The 17921-nt window shown below is 37.3% G+C and overlaps 1 protein-coding gene across 1 annotated transcript in view; it reads right to left on the bottom strand.

Moving 5' to 3' along the window:
• Positions 1–2692: 2692 nt before the first annotated feature.
• MGA (MAX dimerization protein MGA) overlaps positions 2693–17921 on the bottom strand; it is an 80961-nt gene continuing 65732 nt past the window's right edge. Inside the window, exons 18-24 of the mRNA XM_019644861.1 lie at positions 16143–16273; positions 12845–12896; positions 10237–10443; positions 9276–9387; positions 8762–8995; positions 7485–7661; positions 2693–6606 (exon numbers count right to left, since the gene is read on the bottom strand). Coding sequence (XP_019500406.1) covers positions 5330–6606; positions 7485–7661; positions 8762–8995; positions 9276–9387; positions 10237–10443; positions 12845–12896; positions 16143–16273 — 2190 coding nt within the window. The 3' untranslated portion in view covers positions 2693–5329. The remainder of the gene's footprint in view (positions 6607–7484; positions 7662–8761; positions 8996–9275; positions 9388–10236; positions 10444–12844; positions 12897–16142; positions 16274–17921) is intronic.

The following is a 17921-nucleotide window of genomic DNA, read 5'->3' as shown; positions in this document are numbered from 1 at the left end:
TTTCTAAGAGCCTTTGTGCCTCTGCTACTTCAAGAAATTACCTTGTGAAAAGGTTAGCCTAATCCAAAAGACTTGGGCCCCAAACTGTACAGTGATGTAACTGTCTCACCCCATCCAGATCCTTGGAACCCCTGGGGGCGTTAGCAAGAGGGAAGGATCCCTAAACCCACTGCTGTGGGTGTTTTGTACAGCCAAGTGGCAAACAGGTATGTGCTTGTGTGTACTGTAACCACGTACTAAAAATGAGATCTGTAAAGCTCACAGGTTCACACAAAGATCAAGGAAGTTGCCTCCTAGAAGACCAACTGGCAATAGCTACCAGAGGCATGAGGCATCCTCCCTTCCTTTCAACTATGCACTGCAGATGTAATGAAAAGTGGAATTTTCACATTTATTCCCCAAATGTGGAAGGAGGCAAGAGCCATTAGGCACAACAGTATAAAATAGGAGGTTGGTTCTTTCAACTTGCTAGTCTGTGATTTTTACCTCTATAGGGGTAGGAGCCAATATAACACTAATAAATGGTGCCACCTGGTGTCCTTACTCGTGTGCAGCATCCCCAGCAACTGCCATCTCCATCTTGGAGTTGTCCCTAATTCTCTCCAGATTATGTTTGTGTCCACTAGCGGTTTTCTCACTCATGGGTTTACAAAGTGTCATTAGTCATTTCCTGTCCAACACTACACTGGTTTGTACCCTTAGAGAAAATGTTCTCCAAATTACCCTCATCTGAAGCTGAAGCTGCAAAGGCAAATTCAAGTTCCTGCTTTGTCTAAGATAATTTAAGTGAAGAGCAATAGAGAACAGTGTAATGATATAAGAATTCTTAAGTCTGGATATTTCCAGTCTAGGGCTAAAACCACATTTATTTTTAATTCTTCACAACTTAGTCCAACCTTTACTGTGTAGATATCAGGCAGCCTCTGAAGTGCCAGTGTGCGAATAGGCTGTAGGCTGTTCCCAAGTTTCACGAATTCCTCAGAAAATAGTCCCAGGTCCAGTGTGAATAGAAGCCTCACTCCCTCGTCTACAAATTAAATACATGCCATCCCACCCTCCAAAATACTGGTGACCCTTACATAAATATTTCACCATTAATATGCTATTTCACTTTGTGTTCTGCTTGTATATGTCCTAAACATATTTACATGGTTGTCACTCTAAAATACTAGATGTCTAGGAAAAGATGTATACATATACATACACTTTTCTGTTTTGCACTATGCTCATTAGACCAGATTTTAAAATTCACCCTAGATTTAACATGCCAATATATGCAATTATAAGATCCTGGAAAACTAATAGGATAGAGTAAATATTTTCGCTCATCAAATATTTATTGAGCACCTTTACATGCAAGGCACTGTAGGACAGCTGAGACCAATGCTTGCAGTTGGAAACAGGATGAAATCTCAAAGCAATGCTTCCAAGACTGCTTTCTTATTTAATAAAATCTCTTCTAACAGCAGAGTTTACAATAGAGAATTTAGTAGAGCTTAGATTTGTCTCAAAATTCCCAACTTATCCCATTGTTTAGCTATCTCACATTCCACACATACCTCCATCACTATTATCCAATGATTATATATCTGCCAGAGAAGTTCAAATTTAATTTACTACAATCATACCTCAGTTCAAAAGTTGTATATATCAAATTACTTCCCTCTAAATTTCAAAAATGCACCGACTGATCTTTTTTCTCCAAATGGCAGTGTGTCTGTTATACACATATGTCAGCTTTAATTTTTCTCTGCATCCAGCCATTCATGTTTATGTAAAATTTTACTACAGATAATACATTAAGTATTGATGTCGTTGCAAGCACTTTCTTCAAAATCAATTTTGTGCAACAAATGTATTGATTCTTAGTTATCAATCATTCTCTGTAAAAGTACCTGAAAATGTGCCTACTCTGTGCATTGCTTTTTTTTTAAAATATGGGAGTGAGGAACAAGGGTTATTATCATCATTTTTTAGACCTGTTGTCAAAGTGCATTTACCTCTCAATTCACCTGATCCCATTCCATTTGAATTTCTCAACCAGTATAATTAGGGGGGAAAAATATACTACTAAACCCCGACCAAAATAATATATGAGTGGATTCTATGCTTTTCTTCTGTGTTCAAAACATTTTCAAACTTATTATTGAAAGGCCTACTTTCAGGTAGTTCATCCATAATTCGGGGGGGGAGGGGAGCTGCATCTATTATAAAATTACACAAAGTAATTTGTATGAAGTTTATATAACTGGACATGATCTGTGATGTTAGAGTAGTCCAATCTAAAGGACTCCTTTAATAAAATGTTTTTGTAAATTGTGATACTAGTTAACATATATTTGCTTTAAGAACACCTATTGTCCTTACCTGCTAAGACCGTTTATGTCTTGTTACTCAGGTAACAGGTATATCACCTTGCACACCTTGGTACTATGAGGCTAGCCTATCTTCACTGTAGAACAATCTTGAGACATACTCTTGCCGTCAAGTTGTACAAAATTTTGAAGTCTCCATGTAAAAAATGCTTTAAGGATTAGAACACCAAAAACCTTCCTCAAATGGCATGTCAGCAACTGAAAACAGTAAGAAATTCCTATGATAAAAGAACTTCAGTGGCACCTCTCTCAAATATCTCAGGGGATTAGGATTCTCTACTCCAACTCAGCACAAACCTCCCAACACCAAGTTCTGCTTTAATTATTATAACTGATTTATTTATTTCAAGTTTATACATTCTGCCTTCCACTCGCCCAACTTCTTCTGTTCTTAGGTTTCTAAAAAAATAGTCATTTTTCAAAAGCAGAAAAGGAAAGATATATATTTAATATACAAAAGAAAAGGCTAAATCTGACATAATTATATTCTTAAAAACATTCCATTTATTTACAGATGTATAAAAAGGCGAATTATTGGTCTACTGAGATCATGCTTCTTAGAGTTAGGGTGAGAGCTCACTATTCTCCCGATTCCTCAACTCCTCTCATTCAACTACATCTTTCATAATCACACATGTAATTTTCATAGATCAGTTTTTCCTGGGGTAAGGTTAAAAGGTAGGAGTTTTTGGAGATTTTAGATTTCTGTCAAACTGCATGATTGTTCTGAAGACTGAGCCCTCCTCAAAATAGCCCTGATAACTTCCTAGCTCTAAGAGGTCTTGAAAACACCATTATCTTGGGGATTTGTAATGATATCTGAAGCCTTCCTTGAACACCAGGAATCATCTCTCATTTCCACCTCTGTATATCTCTCATAAACAGAGTCAAATATCTTCCCATAAAGAACTTGAGTATTACCTGTTTTTTTCTATAAAAAAAGGGAACAGTGTTCAGAGCAGAATGGTCCTTCTTTTCCTGAGGGTATTCGCTCACTTGCCTGTTCCTTGGCTGACCCTCAAAAGCCTAACAAGAGCCTTGGGAAGTCAGGAGGAAATATGAGGACAAGACAAGCAAGGAAATAATGGGAAACTGCTATACCTGGATTAAAGTACTAGCATCTCCAAGGACAATTATTAGCGGGGAAGACAGGTGCTGGGCTCCTTGGCTAAGGCATTGAATAAAATCTGCTGGGTAAAGAGGAGTGGGAAGGATAATGAAAAGCTGAAGGGCACTCATTACCCACTTCAAGCTTCTTCAGTAATCTTAGAGGAGGGAAGGTTGAATGCTGGATGAACAAGCACAAAACCAACAAAGAATTTGTTCCCACTGCAATCTGCAGAGGAAATTTTTCCACCCTTTTCAATCTGTCGATTACCAGATTTACTAGAAAGGGAACCAACCATGGAAGTAATAATTCACTGGCTAAAACCATCCAAAGTTGGTCTTACAACCTAGATCTGAAGATATGCTGAGTGGGATTTGGGATAAAGGTGGCAGGGGATATAGAGGAAATAGCGTCACCTAGGCACAGCCCAGGCACTGGAAGCTCTTGTGTTAGTGTTTAACAACACAAGCAAATCCTGTCAATGAAGACAGAACATGGGTTACATTCCAAAATATAATTATTTAAGAAAGGCAAAATGCAGCAGCTAAGTCCCAGTCTATACATTTTCAGAATAGTGATTCTTGCCCCCAGGAGTTTTCAAGAGACCCCTCAAGTGCACCATGATTATTTACAAACTAGATAGGAAACATCATTTCTATACTCAATACAAATCTCATCTTCTAGGTTGAAAACTTCAGCCTTTGAGAAATCTATGAAAACAACTATACAAAAATATAAATATCTTTATCTTTACAGGCTGTCAGTCCTTCATACCCTGACAGCTAATGAGTGAAAAAGTTCTTCAGATCATTGAATCCATGGTAGCAGATAATAAAAAATATATCTTGTGATTCAAATACTTCCTATTTCCCTGGTAAAGAGTGCCTACTGTGACTTTCCTTTACTCCACATCATCTGCAGGTAATAAGTGAATGAAACCTTCAAGCACCAGGAGGCTGGTTTGACTTGGGAAATATCCAGCCCCACAATTTTTTATTTTGGCCACTGTCTCTGGTCTAGGAAGGGAATGCTTTTTATTTTAGCTGTCTCTTAAGTGACATGATTTGTGAAAGGGGGAGGGTTCCCTCTATGTCTACCTCCAAAATATATATTCCAAGTACAAATCCCTGGTACTGTGAAATGGTCTTTTCAAAGCCCAAAGACAACAAGGGAGAACTAGTATATTTTTTAACATCTCAAAATAATTATCTTAGTAATAAAAGTTAAAAGCATTCCTACTTTACCAGAAGGCTTGGATTGATCATTCTGATTGAAAAGGAGAAAGAAGGGAAGCTACTTGGGATATAAAAGAAGAGAGAATTTTGCTAAATGACACACAGTCCTTCACTTTGGTATTCCATGGTACCCATCCCTCTCCCCCCCTACTCTTGAAACACCAACAAGAAACTATCTCTTCTGGATCCCTCTGCACAAGTGCATCACATTCCTTGGATTTCAGACTCAAACAACAGCTATCAGCTATAGTTCAGTCCATAGCAAGTCCAAACTCTCAAGCAGCTTTTTCTCTGGGAGGGAAGAACTAGGAAACCACTATGAATCAGAATCTCGTTATGAATTCCTTGGGTAAAAGGGGCACCTCGTGTTCAGTAATGGATCACATCTTCTTAGAGAGGATGAAGAGACCCAGCACCACAAATGAGGTAACACATTTTAACATGATCAGAATTTCATAGTAGTAACTTCTTATACCGAGGTCAGAACCCTTTCTCTACCATTATCCACTGCATCAAAGTCAAGGATCACAGTCCCATGACAAATAAACAGATACCAACAGAGAAAGGAGGTTTCCCCTCACAGCTTGGCCTCCGCCTGAGGATAAATAAGTTCATTTCCCTGTAGAACTTGGTGAGGCCCCAGAGTTGCTTGATTTGGCCACAACAGGTGCCAGCGTAGGCATCACCTTGCTCTCCCGGCATTCCTGGTCACTCCCTGTTAAGTTTATTTTGTGTCCAACTGACCCAACTTTGGCAGCTACAGGTGCCAAGCAAGGCATCACCTTGAGACTCTGACCATCTGCATCACTGGAAGGATGAGCTACTTTTAAACCTAGAGGTGCCAACTTTGGCATAGGCCTCCACAAAGTATCTGTGCTGCTGTTCTCTAGGCCAGCCTTCATGTGTAGAATGGGGGGTGAGGACACACTTTCAGGCTCTGCAGGAACGCGAGAAGCACTCTTCCCTCCATCACTGGATTTCCTATGGGAAAGAAGGGAATCCTTTATCTCAGTGTCAATAACAATCTTAAGGACATCTGGCTCAGAGGCTGGTTCTGCAAGCTGTTTTTCATTCTCAGAGAAGTCATCATCTTCCAAGTGCAAGAGGAGAGGACTCACCGAGTCACTCTCCCCTTGTACATCAGGCAACTCTTTCAAACCAGTTCCCAAGTGGCCAACCTGGAAAGTTGCTCTGTTCCCAGGAGGAAGCTTACTGATAAAAGCCCGTCGAGCATCCCCTGGGAACTCTGTATCGATAGCGCTCGGCAGTTCTGCCAAGCTAACAGAGTCATCATTTAGTTGCTGATTAAGAAAGGCAATCTCATTAAGCAGAGAAGTCAGTGTCTCATCAGTATCATCCTCATCTTCCATGTTAGTTAGCAGTTCGCTGGGATCCAGTGCTGCTTCCTCTATAGCTGAAGCTACTTTTCTCAGTTCCATCTCTATGCTTGAGTCTTTGAGATCTTTCATCTTTAATTTATGAAATGGAGACTCCTTTGACTTCAGTCTCTCCCGTCTTGATTCACTCTCTTTCCATTTATACTGAATCCCTCTCATATCACCAGAAATCTTTTTGGGTAAGAACTCTTGTGCTTCTTGCATACTGGAAACATCAACTACTTGTGGAAAAACAGAATTTTTATTTGCCAGAAAAACCTGTGTGGGACTCAATGCCCTTCTGCCATCTCTCTGGTTGCCTCTTGTAGAGATTCTACCTGAATCTTCAAAGGGGTTATCTTCATTCCTGACGGTGTTTTTCAGGTGGTCAGGAGGCTTACCATCAGGAACTTCATGAGAGTATTTGCTGCCACCCATATCTACCAAACCTCCATCTGTGGCCAGTGATGTCACATTAACAATTCTTGGCATCATGAATAAGTCGTCATTTTCTGGGGGCAGAAAAAATTTCATTTAGATCTACAGTGGTAAGCATCTCTCTCTCTCATTCATACCCAATGACCACTTTAGGGAATTGTAGTTAAAACTCACCAGTCTACTTTTATCAAAAAGATGAAAGGAAATATTAGTTCTTCAAATTATGGCTCTAACCTAACAAGATAACAGGTAAAACCTAACCAAAAGATTCTTTGCTATTCCATCATTAATAAGTTCTATTTAATTATTTCATAGAAATGCTCCCCAAGTTAATTCTTTACCCTAAGGCAGACATGCATCTTCACTCTGTTCACCCAATTAGCTGCTATTCTGAGGAGAAAAAAGAAGCCCTATAGGCAGATTGTAAGAAAAAGAATGACTCCTTCAAAATGGATTTAGCAGTATTAGACTAATAAGGATACCTTTTTAACCTTAATAGAAATTTAGGTGCCTAGAATCTAAATCATCACAGTGAGACTCGTTTTCAACTCTACTCCTTATCCCCAAAAGCAAGTGGTGCTCAAACTGAATCAGGCTGGTAATGGAGGAATACACCATCTGATTACAATACAAAATTGACAAATATTTATAAACACCAAAAACTAAAACTCTAACTCTTCATCTTCCTTTTACTCTCACATCTTTTCAGTTCCTTTCCTACTTAGAAATAACTAGAGATCACAAAATAGTTCCCAATCCCAGGTAAAAAAGATTAATCAGTAATACCACAGATGGAGCCAAATGTGTACTAAAAAGAGGGTTATCTCTTACTAGGCCCATGCGACTGCAACAGCTCTTCATCATTGCAGAACACATTCAAAGGCTTTCCGTCACAGTGAGATACCAGGAATAATTCTCTCTCACTACCCAGAGGACACCACCTATGACATACCTGACTGGTTCACAGCACTGTTGGCAACTTGAGGCTTCAGATCTGCTTCTAAGAGAGCAGGAGAAACAGTTACCACTGGTCCTGAGAACAGGGGACCTTTTAAGGTGAGCAATTGCCCTTGTGGAGTCATCACGATGTTGGCAGATGTGTGTGGAGTGTTAGAGGGTGAGGTATTTTCTGTAAGGAAGATCAGAAATTAGTTAATGATAAAAAATCCTCAACTAATGCTAGTATGACCTAGGAGTCTAGGAGACATCCCCAAACCACATACTGACTTAAGAGGCAAGAAATAAATTTCATATTTAGTTAGGAAACCTCAAGTTGGAATTTACTTTCTGAACCACTTTTCACTGAAAAATGATTACCTGTCCACTGATTCTTGTAATGAACAGAATTTTCTACTGCTGAGGAACAGGGCTACGGAACTTTTTCAAGGGAATGCTTCTGATAGCCTTGATGCTGAATCTGGGTGAAGGCACATACAATTCTATAACTAGGCTTGCTTTCCTATAAACCTCTAACAAATTACTTCAGGTTTCTAGACCTCAAGTTTTTCCATCTGTGAAATGAAGTAAAGGGACTAAATGATCATTAAAATCCTTTCTTGGCAAAAGTATTACTTGATTGTACAATGTTAAAATTAACTCATATTTCAGTATCCATCACTACTTTCTTAGTTGATTTAATAAATCAGATATCCTGGTTCATATACTGGGCTATCCAAAGAGTAAAAAAGGATATACCATCTTCTAAGGATATAAACAAGTAATGTAAAATCAATACAGCCTCACTTCCAAAATCAAGATAGGAGAGCAGTAAGTTAAAACCAATTTACTGATAGGCAATTCACTGATAGGCAATCTAATGGAAAACAGAGCCTGATTCAACAAAATTAAATTTTTAAAAAATTTCCTATTTATCTCAGCTACAGACAAAATTCCTCAACTCATGAGCAACAGTGGAGGAAATCAAGAGTTCATGTATAAAGTCTGAAAAGATGGCAGCCTAAAAAAAGACTGAAACACTAGGGGAAAAAGCATGACTGTAGACTGCTATCAGAAGTAAGTCTTAAATGTTACCATGACTGGTAACTTCTTAAGATTTGCTTGAGTGTGAAAGCAAGAAACAAAAATCTAATGTAGTTAATGTTCTACTTTTTATACAACCTATATTTATATTTAATTCATTCAATTAAAATTATGGCCACGAGCTGCTGAGTCCACTGAACTGAACTGATGCTCATCTACATTAAGGAAAGCAAAAAATGTCCCTCCTACCTGTGGCCTGGTCTCTTTTTCTGGAAAGAATCAAAGGTTTCCCCTTTCTGTTATTTATAAACATCTGTTCAAGATCTACAGATGATGCAGAAGATCCTTCCTGCTGTTTGCTAGTCCTGGGAGACACATCAAACTCATCTGATCCCATCTTCTTTTTTCTTTTTTGTGCCTCTAGTGCTTGTTGTTTTGCATAAATATATTCTAGCTTCTTCAGGACCACTTCTTCTGTCTTACCTACAGGTTGACAGGGAATAAATTGTCACTCTCTATGTGACCCCGCATAATAATGAGAAATAGAGTCAACTGAAATCCAGTTGATTTAACTATATTCCCCAAAACTATGGAAGGTAAGAGTGATTATAATCCAGAAGAAACGTCCCACCCAGTCAAAAGATAACTCTGCTGTTAACTCTGGGAATCAAGCTATAAACTAAGTAGTATCTGAAAGATATGAGGATTTCTCTTCACTAAGATGTTATTATACTCTTTACCAGAGATCATTCATATATCTCACCTGAAAGAGATGAAACTTTCCGTATCAAAATATTCCGTTTGCGAGTCAGGAGATTTTTCTGTCCTATCAACTTGTCGGCCTGATCTGTTAGTCCCTGAATTTCGCTGAATGCCTAGAACAGAAATAGTAATATATCAATCAATTCACTCTTTCCTAAAAATGGATAAGGCCTACATAATTTCTTTCATGAAAAAATTTAATATTTTAGAAAACTTTATTAATGCCTTAAAAGAATTCTTGATGTTTTAGAAATTTGTTGTTAACTGCAAGTTTTCTGGCTTATACTTCTAGGGATACATATTTCCAAAAAGTATCACTGAGTGGTTAACAGGTGTTCCAACTACTGTAAGGAGATATAAAACATTTCATTCTGCTTAGATTTTAATAATAAACTTTTAAATCATCTTCTAGTCTAAGTAAAATCTGGATGAAATAACTGTTCTACAGGGATATGAATGCTTGCCTAGTACTCCTCCAACTTCTACTTTAAAAGCAATTTAAATGAAATTACCTTAGATATTCCACATGCAAACTTAAAACTTCTGCTAGCTTGAATATCTCAGGTCTTCGTTTAAAAATGACTGTCAATTGTACTGACATACATAAGAAGTACATTAAAATTCTCTTATGTTGTACTTTTCACTGTGGTAAACTTTTCTAAGTGCTATGGAGACCACCAATGTAAAGGGTTTATGCTAAACAGAGCTTACCAGGGTTTCTGACTTTATTTGAAGGAGGGATAGCTCTGCGGATTAAAACTCTTGACTTTCATTGAAATACTACTCTAACTCAATTTAAGGACTTTACCCCCTGAAGGATTTATGGGCCTTCACCAGTCCACATTCAATGTTAAATACAACTCTATTTCAACCTCCCTCATATGATAATGCTTTCTCTTCTCCTAGTATCTCTAGAAGATTCTTAGTCAAGCTCTTATTTGTCATTTACACAGAACACTTACCCTAGTAAGAATGAGACTTTTGGAAACCTTGGAAGAATGAAGTAATCCCAATGTGATCTTCAATTTCTCAAAAAGATCCCTCATTTCACCACGCCGGCGCCGCTCATTAGCAGTGTGTGTTCGGCGATAATAAGCAAAAGCTTCTGCTTCTTTCTGTAGTTTTTCACTCCAGTAATCAGGCTTCAGTTTTAGAGGCATTGGTGGAGGCTGTCCAAACAAATGATTGCCACTTAAATATCTCACATATACCTTCCCTCTTCCGCCATCCCAAATGGCATTGCTCTGTATCAGACACCTACCATCTTCTGTCTGGACTATTGTAACAGCCTCTCAATTAGTCATCTTACCATGATTGTCTAGCCTTCCTCCACATGGAACTTCAAGAAACAGTATAAATTCTTAACTTATCATTTAAACCTCAAACTTTGCATTTTTCAGAAAAATCTTTTTGACTCTCAGGATGCCTTAGGCTTCCTTTCTATTTATTTCATTTCAATTTTTAAAATTGTTTACTATAAAAAATAGATGCATATAGGGTTTTAAATAGAAATATTTAGAAGGCTTTTAATGAAAAGCAACTATGCCCTGAACCTGTACATGGATTTTCAGAAACAACCACTTTTTGATGCTTTTATATGCTTTTTCTGGTTCTTAAATATTTATTTAAATAAAAAAAACAGTTCCGTGGGAACGCCGGATGGCGTGTTGGTTAAGAGCTGGCTTGGGACGCCAGCTCTGAGCAGCAGCGCCCCTGTTTGGATCCCACATGAGGGCCAGTGACACTGCGCCCTCTACAGCTAAGATACTGAACAACAGCTTGACCTGGAGCTGGGCTGTGTGAGTCGCCGGCAATGGCATAGGCTGCAGTGAAGCAACAGTGGGCTACCATAAGCTACGGTGAGTGGCTGGCAGCTAGTGTGAGGTACCAAAAGGCGCCGTGAGCGGTCATCCAGTGGCCGGCAACCGATCTGCCTCACCCAGGAAGAGTGCAATGATAATACCAACATGAGCCAGTGAAGCGACATCCTCCACAACTAGACTGAAGAACAAAAGGACAGCAACTTGTCTTTTCCCCTTCCCCAATTCCCAATGTTGTTCCCTCCCCCAATTCCCTCAATAAAATCTTTAAAAAACAAAACAAAACAGTACTGTAAGCTTATTCTTTTCAATTTTCAATGCTATCTATTTACTTCCTGCTACACAGAAGAGGATTTAGCTCACACCCCTCTCTCACCACCCCTAATCATCCTAATATAGATATATCATTAATTTTAGTTCTATTGACCCCTTTACAATTTGAATATAATTCTATTTCAATCTCTCATTTCATCAACAACAGTTTCTCTTTGTAAAAACGGTATCTGCACTCATTATCCCCTTATTTTTTCTTACCTTTCACCTCCTAATCTGTCATTTGTACTTAAACATTTTTCAAGATGAAATTAAGTCTTCCATACTTTATTCAGATTATAAGTTTTAAAAAATTATTACCAGTGGCTACCCTATTATGACAATGTGAATGCTATTCAGAATGAGTAATAATTACATTTCCTGTCTTATATAGTTTCTTGGTTTTGTGTTTTTCGTGTCCCCACCCCACCCCCATGTTTCTAATTGTCTTCCTTTTCATCTGACACTGTTTGCCTTTATCATAACCCTGCTGGTACTGCAAAACTCTTATATAAAATCACTGTCTTTCTAACAGTTAAATTCACTGAGCATTACTATAGTATGGGAGACTAAAAGATACAAGATAGAAAGAAAATTAACACCAAGTTTAAATACAGCAAAACACTACAAATAATTTGCATGTAATAATTTGGGTACAAAAACAATGGATTGATTATGTAAATAAGCTATTATGAAATTCTTATATCTGAAAAATGTTTTAGGATGAATGAAAAAGTATAGTAATATATACAAAATGATTACAAGAATGTAAATATGTATATGATCCCCAAAACCAGACCAAACCAAAACTAATCACCCAGTGGTTTTTGAAAGGACCTGAATACCACCCTCCAACTCAACCCAATCTCCATCATTGTATTTATATCTTAAATTAAAAAGACAGAATAACAAGTGGAAAATGATTTAAATACCCAAACTCTCTTCCATTCTTAGTGTTAGTAAAGATAAAGACAAAACCATGCTTAATTATGGTACCATATCATACAGTGAATACATTAATAAAATCAAAGGTTTATAATTTCATGGCTTCTTAAATTGCTAGCCATCATTTCAGGGAATAATTAATTTTTTAGGTCACTGAACAACATGAGCCTAAACAAGGAAGAATGCCAGTTTGTTTTACATCACATCATTACTTTATAGGATTAAAATGAATATGGAGTTTATGAAAACTGATAAGCACACATCAATTTTCATAAACTCCATATCTATTTTAATTCTTCTAAATCATTGTATCATCTGGGGGTAATAGAGAATTAAGAGGAAAAAAGCAATAGTATAATTTCATTAAAGAGAAAAGCGCTGGTAAGACTAGCTCTGAAAAATGTTATATCTAATATAGCTAATGTGGTTTTAACCCTAAGGACAAACGCATCAATTTTAAATCAGTAATTATCATTAAATATATTATAAATACCTTTTGACTCCTTTCAGCAGCTTTTTCATCTGCAGAGATATGGGTACGGCACCTAGATAAAGATAGTATTTTCCAATGTCTTACAGAAATTCGGTAATCTGAGACCTATTTTCAAAGCTATATTATTTCAAAGCTAAACCATCCCAAATTGTCTAATTTATAACCAGCTTTTCTCCATGGTCCAGTATGTAGCAATATGATTTATTCAACAATATACTTTTTTCTCTAAGAAACTGTCCAAATAGTCACTAAAACTACAAATTACATTTTTCAATCATGAAATATTTCAGACATACAAAACTGTAAAAACAAACATATGATGAACATCCAGTTATCTACCACCTAGCTTGAAAAACCTCTAAAAAATACAGGAGGATCCTACCCAATCACATTTCCTTCCTTTTTTCTCATAGGTAAACACTCCCAAGCCGAGTTTACCATGCACATCTTTAGTTTTACTAGGAATGTATGATGTATCTCTAAACAGACAATATTATGTAGCACTTTAAAGATTTTGTATTACATATAGTATATCTTTCTTCAACTGATCTGGTTCACTCAACATTACACCTGAGACATATATATATAATATGTCTCAGATGTATACACACACACACACACACACACACACACACACACACACATATCTCTAGTTCAAGTATTTTTAGTGCCATATAGTATCCCAAAGTGTGAATTTTCCAAAATTTATTTTTTCAGAATGTTAGTAATTTAGGTTGCTTCCAAATTTTCACAATGCTACAAAGGGCAGTCCCATACATGACCCCTTGTACATATGTGTGCGTTTTTCTAGGGTATATACCTAGAAGTGGAATGGATGGGTGGAAGAGAAAGGCATGCACTTCTTCAACTTTTGTAATGTCAAACTTCTCTCCAAAGTGGTTATAACAATTTAGACTCCCCACCTATAGTATGTTCCCATGGCTTGGCAACTATTGGGTTGTCAGAAAAGTCATAACGCATTTTTGCAACGAAAAACAGAAAAAATATGTCATGACTTTTCCGATAACCCAATCAATAGACAGCAGTATCAAAAATCTTAATTTTGCCAATCTTACGGGTATGAATTGATAAAGTCATTGCATTTTAATTTGCATTTCCTAAATTACTTGTGAGGTTGAACAAATTTGCATTGCTTACTAGCCATCCAGGTTTCCTCTTCTGTGAAATGCCTCAGATATACAATACTTACTTTTCTAACTAAATCATGTTTTTTTTCTTTTTTTATTTTATTGGGTAACAGTGTGTTTTTTCCAGGACCCATCAACTCCAAGTCAAGTCGTTGTCCTTCAGTCTAGTTGTGAAGGGTGCAGCTCAGCTCCAAGTCCAGTCGCCATTTTCAATCTGGTTGCGGTGGGTTGCAGCCTACCATCCCATGCGGGAATGAAACCGGCAACCTCGTTGTTCAGAGCACGCACTCTAACCAACTCAGCCATGTGACCGCTCACCGGCAGCTCAGCAGAAGCTCAGCTCAAGTCGTTGTCTTCAATCTAGTTGCAGAGGGCACAGCTTGCTGGCCCATGTGGGAATCGAACAGGCAACCTTGTTCAGAGCATGCACTCTAACCAACTGAGCCATCCAGCTTCCCCCTAAATCATTTTTTTCTTACTGATATGTAACAATTACTTTATATCTCTGATACTAATCCTTTGTCAAACACATACTGCAAATATTTTCCTTATAGTCTGAGTTTGCCTTTTCACTGTTTTCGTGGTGTTCTGGTTGACAAAAAATTTTTAAATTCTTAACAATCTGCTCCTTTACAACAGTTTGTGCTCTTTGTATGTGGTTATTCTTGGCCCTCCATTATTTCAGACCATTAACACAGTAACTCTCCATTTAGTGAATTCTTCTTCAATGTCTTTCAATATTTTATAAAAGTCTTGCGCAACTTCTGTTAATAGTCCCAGTTTTTTCCTGTTAGTATTATAAACGGTAGTTTTTAGATTACATTTTTTGTTTGTTGCTATTGTTTAGGAATTCAATTTTAGTATGCTGAACTTGTATCGAGCCAACACTGCTGAACAAGTCTAATTAAGTTTTTAACAGATTTAAACTTTTTCAAGCTTAACCTCCAAATAGCTCTGGAGTGAAAAAAAATTCTAGGGCTACTTCCCCGGACCTCCTTAGACCTTTAAACTCAGAATCACTAGGGACAAAGAATTACTCTCTCAACTCACTGCTACTTTATATGGTGGTTAATGAGATAACTGAAAAAGCACAATGTCTGGCACAAAGTAAGAAATCCTATCTTCTTTCCCTTTTTTTTTCCTCACACCCCAATCCCTAATTAATACAAGGCTCATTCACTAAATCAGAAAATGGAATAAATTTTCCTGAGCAAATCATTATTTCCTCTGTATTTTCATCTCATCAGCTGAACATGTAGGAAAATTTTTCTAACTGTATCTCACCTGTTCAACCAGTAAAGTAACCAAATTTAGAATGTTATGCCTTATTCTTAAAAGAGAAAGGAACAAACCTTTGATGAGCAGTCCAATCATGTCAATTATGCTAGCTGCATATTAATATCTCATTTAAAACTTCAAATGAGAGCATTTTCCTCATTTCATTTATAAATAAGATTCAGAGAGATTAAAGATTTTGCCCAAGGCAGAAAAGCTACAAACTAGCAAAACTAATGTTTTAATACCGGGGCTGGCGGGTGGCGCAGTTGGTTAGAGCACAAGCCCTAAGCAAGAGGGTCGCCAGTTCGATTCCCTCATGGGCCAGTGAGCTGCACCCAAGCTGAGTTGCCAACGGGCAGCCTGGTGGCTCAGCTAGTGAGAGCACATGCTCTTAACACCAAGGTTGCCGGTTAGATTCCCACATGGGATGGTGGGCTGCACTCCCTCGACTAAATTTAAAAAAAAACCAGCAACTGGACTTGGAGCTGAGCTGCGCCCTCCACAACTAAGACTGAAGGACAACTTGACTTGGAGCTGATAGGTCCTGGAAAAACACAATGGTTCTTTCTCCAATTCCCCAACACTGTTCCCTTTCCCAATTCCCCAATAAAACCTTAAAAAAAAAATTTTTTTTTTTAATATTTTAATGCCAATGTGTCAGGCTCCAAAAGCATATGTTACTCACATTTACACACTGTCTCCTAGTAATAACTAAGGCAAGTTAATTACCTCTGAATTTCAGCTTCCCTCATTTATTAATCAGAAAAAAGCTAGAGAAATAAAGGCACCAAGTCAGTTACCCAGAGCTCCTAACAGAACAATTTTGTTTATGATCAAAAAACAACAACAATTCCAAGAGAATTTAGACTTACGGCTGTTTAAAAGTCTGTGTGTGGGCAGCTGTGACCTTCATGTGGGCCACATGAATCTCCTCGGAGAGCTCTTCCACAGTCTCGATGTCCACCTGCTCCTCATCGTCCTCAGTGAATTCTACACAGTTATTCTGAAACACAGCATTCCAACAGTAAAATAAAGTATTCGAAAGTAAGCGCACTTACACTTTTCAAATGAATGTGTTCCCTTATAAAACCAACCAGTGCCACGCACTGCTCTTATACCTTGAGTACTAATAATCCTAAACTTGTTAATTAATCATAAGGAATTAACTCATAAAGCAACATACGGCTGGAGTTAACAACCAAGAACTAGATTATAAATCATAGATATTAAACAGATATCATTAGACTGAACAAAGTCCCCAAAAGGCTGTATTGATGCTACAATGTTATTTCTAGTGGACAAAATTCAGGTACAGAATAGTAAATCTGCATAAATCTTAAGATTAAATAGCAGTAAATTAAAATTTGGCAAGAGGGAAAGTGAAAAGGAGAAAAATTCTGGTGGTTTCGTGGCTAACCTCGTATCAGACTCCTGCAAAAATATACTCAAGATATGGAAATAGAACACAGCCCAGTCTTCTAAGTCTCTCAATCCCACAACATGAGAGCTTTTGACGAATTTTAGATATCAAAAGCAGCCCAGGCTTGCTCTACTTGCTTATTACACCAAAAAAAATGTGTCAATCAGTAAGCATTTATTGAGCACCTGTCACAGAAACTCACTGTATATTTTATATAACAGAATATACCAATTGAGATATACAGGTATTTTTAAGTCCACCTTTAAAAGTAGTGTTTACTATGCCAGAAACTAAATAGGAAATATGTTATCTATAATTATAATTGTACTACAGTGGCACAACTCAAATGAAGCATCCCAATCACCTTAATAATTCTGCTTAAACTTGTTGGAAAAGTTACTTACCCCCAAATTATAGACTCCATAAGGTTGATAAGACACTAAATTCAAGCCATCATTTACGCTTCCCAATTTAAGCACAATTTAACTAATGTATATTAAATTTAAACAATGTAAACAATGTATATTAAAAGTAACTCTAGGAAGCTAAATCAAGAGTGACAACAGAATCTAAAGAGTCTGAATAGTAATGTAGGTAGATGCTTTAAAATAGTAAAACTGAAGAATGTTTGCCTACTGCATGGCTTTAACTTTGGGCTTGGTAATTATCTAATAAACTTTACAATGGGCGATTTATAAGCTACTTACAACTTTCCTTACACTGTTCCAATATAATGCTAATCCCAAACATAAAGGTATCATAGGTGTATACATGTACATAAATAAAATGTAGAATTTAGGTTTTAGGGATATTTTAATATAATGCCCTTACTTTAAAAGAGGTCAATGTACTTTGTTGTATGTCAAATTCCCTATTAGGAAATTCAAGCAATGCCACCCTGTATGATTATGACACTCCAAAGGTTCTAGTAAGTCAGTTCTACTGATAGCAATAGTTTTCACTGGTTTTAAAGTTGGACTGGTTTTGGTTTGATGCTTAACCAGGCTGACTTACAATGGGAGGCTGCAAAAAGCGGAAGAAGATCTGCACTCTAACTCCTAAACTCAATGAATTCAGATCCTTCAGCTACCTACAGGTTCTCTGTCCTCAAAAAGGATTAAGCTAGAGACAGAACACTGAGGCAAACACTGTAGAATCATCCAATTGCACAATCAGAACTTTGTTTTACAAATGAGACAACTGAGGTACAGAAATAATTAATACAGAAACA

The sequence above is a fragment of the Hipposideros armiger genome, unplaced genomic scaffold, assembly GCF_001890085.2.
Source record: "Hipposideros armiger isolate ML-2016 unplaced genomic scaffold, ASM189008v1 scaffold_92, whole genome shotgun sequence".
In the NCBI taxonomy this organism is placed as follows: domain Eukaryota; kingdom Metazoa; phylum Chordata; class Mammalia; order Chiroptera; family Hipposideridae; genus Hipposideros; species Hipposideros armiger.
The sequence above is the reverse complement of the archived record's forward strand: the minus strand, read 5'-3'. Positions and strand labels throughout refer to the sequence as shown.